This window comes from Miscanthus floridulus, chromosome 2, assembly GCF_019320115.1.
Source record: "Miscanthus floridulus cultivar M001 chromosome 2, ASM1932011v1, whole genome shotgun sequence".
NCBI lineage: Eukaryota > Viridiplantae > Streptophyta > Magnoliopsida > Poales > Poaceae > Miscanthus > Miscanthus floridulus.
In genome coordinates, this window is record NC_089581.1 from 133,893,806 (window position 1) to 133,896,633 (window position 2,828).

The 2,828-nt window shown below is 56.5% G+C and overlaps 1 protein-coding gene across 1 annotated transcript; it reads right to left on the bottom strand.

Annotated features, from left to right (window-relative positions):
- Window positions 1-271: 271 nt before the first annotated feature.
- Window positions 272-2,113, bottom strand: LOC136539740 (F-box only protein 13-like). The gene is made up of 2 exons (XM_066531712.1): window positions 1,847-2,113; window positions 272-1,708 (listed from the first exon to the last, which is right to left on the bottom strand). The coding sequence occupies exon 2, from the start codon at window positions 1,670-1,672 to the stop codon at window positions 413-415; it is 1,260 nt and encodes a 419-aa protein (XP_066387809.1). The 5' UTR covers window positions 1,673-1,708; window positions 1,847-2,113; the 3' UTR covers window positions 272-412.
- Between the last annotated feature and the right edge of the window lie 715 nt (window positions 2,114-2,828).

Here is a 2,828-nt window from a genome sequence, read left to right on the forward strand (position 1 = left end):
ACCCATACTCAGTAAAAGTTAATTGACATTATATGAAACCATCAATGCATCCACTTTTTAGCTTAGTATCCAAACACTACGTAGCTAATAGTTACTGGTTAGCTAATATTAGCTATAAACTATTTACCAGTTAACTATTAATGTCAGTATAGATGCAAATGTAGCCTTGCTTTCTCAATGCCAGAGATTTTTTTTTTCTCTCAAATTGCATGATATTGCCAATGTACTCCAGACTGCACACGAAATCTGAAATTCGATCTGAGAAAAACAGTGTCAACGAAAAGTGACATTGCAATTTGGTACCGTAAGTACATGCACACACGAAGAGACCAATCACACGGAGTAGGAGCAAAACCAAAACTAAGGCTCCTTAATCAACAAAGCAATTGTGACACACTGCGATCATAAACGCTTAGACGGTGATCTCCACTCTGGGCTCGAAGGAGAAGGCGGCCAAGAACTCGTTGGCCTCGCCGTCACCACTGACGTACTTGGGCAGCTCCTCCCACTGGTTGCTGGCCACGTCGCACATGAAGCAAGCGTTGGCCTCGGCGGAGGTGACGCAGACCATGAGGCGGTCGCCGTGGCCGACGCAGTTGATGTCAGCCCGCGCGCCGTGGAAGCCGTGCGACATGGCGGGCGGCATGGCGGCCACCTGCCGCCACGCGCCCTCGGCGAACTCCCAGACCCGCAGGCTGGCCGTGTCCAGGTACTCGGAGAGCACGACGGCGTAGGCCGCGGAGCCGCACGCGACGACGTCGATGGAGTACTCGAAGTAGACGTGGAGGATGCGGGGCAGCTCCGCGAACGTGCGGCGCGCCGTGTCGCAGGCGACGACGGTGCCCGAGTAGCTGAGGAAGTAGGCGACGGCGTGGGCATCGCCCACGCCGTCGCTGTCGCCGTCGCGGCGAGCGGGCGAGGGCACGACCACCGAGGAGTACTGCTTGGACGCGCTGCGCTGCATGTTGGTGGACACCACGTCCCCGGACTTGCTGAGGAAGTAGACCGTGTCGTCGGCGCCGCCGCCCTGCGCCGGCGCGTCGGGGTAGGAGGAGGAGCCCTCGGCCTTGCGGGCGAGCGGCAGGGGCCCCTCCCACGAGTCGCTGGACGAGTCGAAGACCGCCATGGAGAGGTCCGGGAGGTCGCCCACGAAGAGGGCCACGCGGTAGGGGCCGCCGCCGTACATGGCAATGGCCTGCAGCTGGTGCGCGCTCTGCAGCGGCGGCGAAGGGAGCGCGCGGGACGCGCCCGTGAGCGGGTTGACGACGGTGAGCGCGCCCGTGGCCGGCGCGCGGTAGAGGACGAGGCCGCCCGACGCGGCCACGGGCTCGGCAGCCGCGGCCCCCGGCGCGGCGCAGTGGCAGCGGTTCCAGCTGCGGCCGGCGGCGTCGAAGGCGACGGAGCCGGAGCCGGAGCCGGAGCCGGAGTCGGAGAGCATGAGGAACCACGGGTCCCGGGAGGGGACGCGGGCGCAGGCGTCGAGGAAGGTCGGGGACGCCGCCGCGGCGCGCCAGCGGCGGCAGACGGCGCGGAGGCGGAAGTAGGCTGCCGGCGGGAGGCGCGCGAGGACGCGCTCGAGCATGTCGTCGTGGAGGTCCCCCAGGCCGCCGGCGGGAGGCCGCGTGGGCTTGCGCTTCCTGCTGCCGTTGTTGTTGGCCCGCGGCGGCTCCATGTAGCGACGTACGCTGGCTGGCTGGCTGCGAGATCTCTGCAAAAGGCAGGACAGGAACGCAAGACGAGTGAGTCGCTTGGTGACGCTGGAGATGTGGAATTCGGAAGGAATTCCATCCAATTGGGAGCGAGTGGAGGCGGAGAGCATCAGCAAGAAGAAGAAGCGAGTGAATACCTCGGGGAGTCGGCTGCGTGCTGTTCGTGCTGCGCTCGCTCCTGCGAGCAGGGACCCCGAGAAACCTTGTGTGTGTTTATATGGGAGCGCCGGCGAAGGCGATGGGGAGGAAGCGGAGACTCGGCGACCGGCGAGGAGGCGGCGGCGCTGCTCTTTTTGTCTGCGTTGACATGTAAAGCTCGCCAAGCGCCACTCCGCTCTGAGATGAGACCCGGTGGTGGTGGAGACTGGAGAGCGGAGGAGATTATTCGCGAGTGGAGTGGTGGACTGCTGTGTGTGCAAGTGTAACTGTAAAGCCACCACCTCCTGCCTCCCTATTTATACCGGTGCCCTCCGTACTCCCCTGTCCCAAAACAACCGCACCTTCTCCACAAGCTAAACTTTTTTTTACTAAAAAAACTAGATATGCATGTTACATATTAAATAATAAATTTATGTAAAGATATAAACACTGATACAATATATATATATGTAGCCAGATTTAAAGAATAAATTAAATTCTCAAACACGAGATATATAATTGAAAAAAATAACTCCTCGGGATCGTGAGATCTGTAGCTATCTTTTTCCAGGACGGAGCGAGTACAATTATTTCCTGCTTCCTGCCCGGCCGTGCTCCTTTTTGAACCTACTTCAGTGCTTACTCTCTCTTCATTACACAGACAAAAACACTTATAGCATCCAAAAATTATCCCGCAAAGAAACACACCAGCACTATATAACACATCTGTCAACACTACTTAAAAATGCACATTAGAAATTTGTGGGTATCCAAGTCATTTTCCTTTATTTTTAATTTGTCCTACAAATCCTATAACGCCTCTTTTTTTAACTATGGAGAGAGTATTTTATTAAAGCCACGATCCGTGTCTTTAGCTACAAACTAGCTGTTCCAATCTACCCAATAACAGCTAATATAACGTGAAAAAAGACTCTTTTACCCTCCCACATATCTTTATCCACTTGCTCTACCAATAGTCAC

Excerpts from the sequence above, each read along its gene's own strand:
- LOC136539740 (XM_066531712.1), bottom strand. The coding sequence starts at position 1,672 with ATGGAGCCGCCGCGGGCCAACAACAACGGCAGCAGGAAGCGCAAGCCC.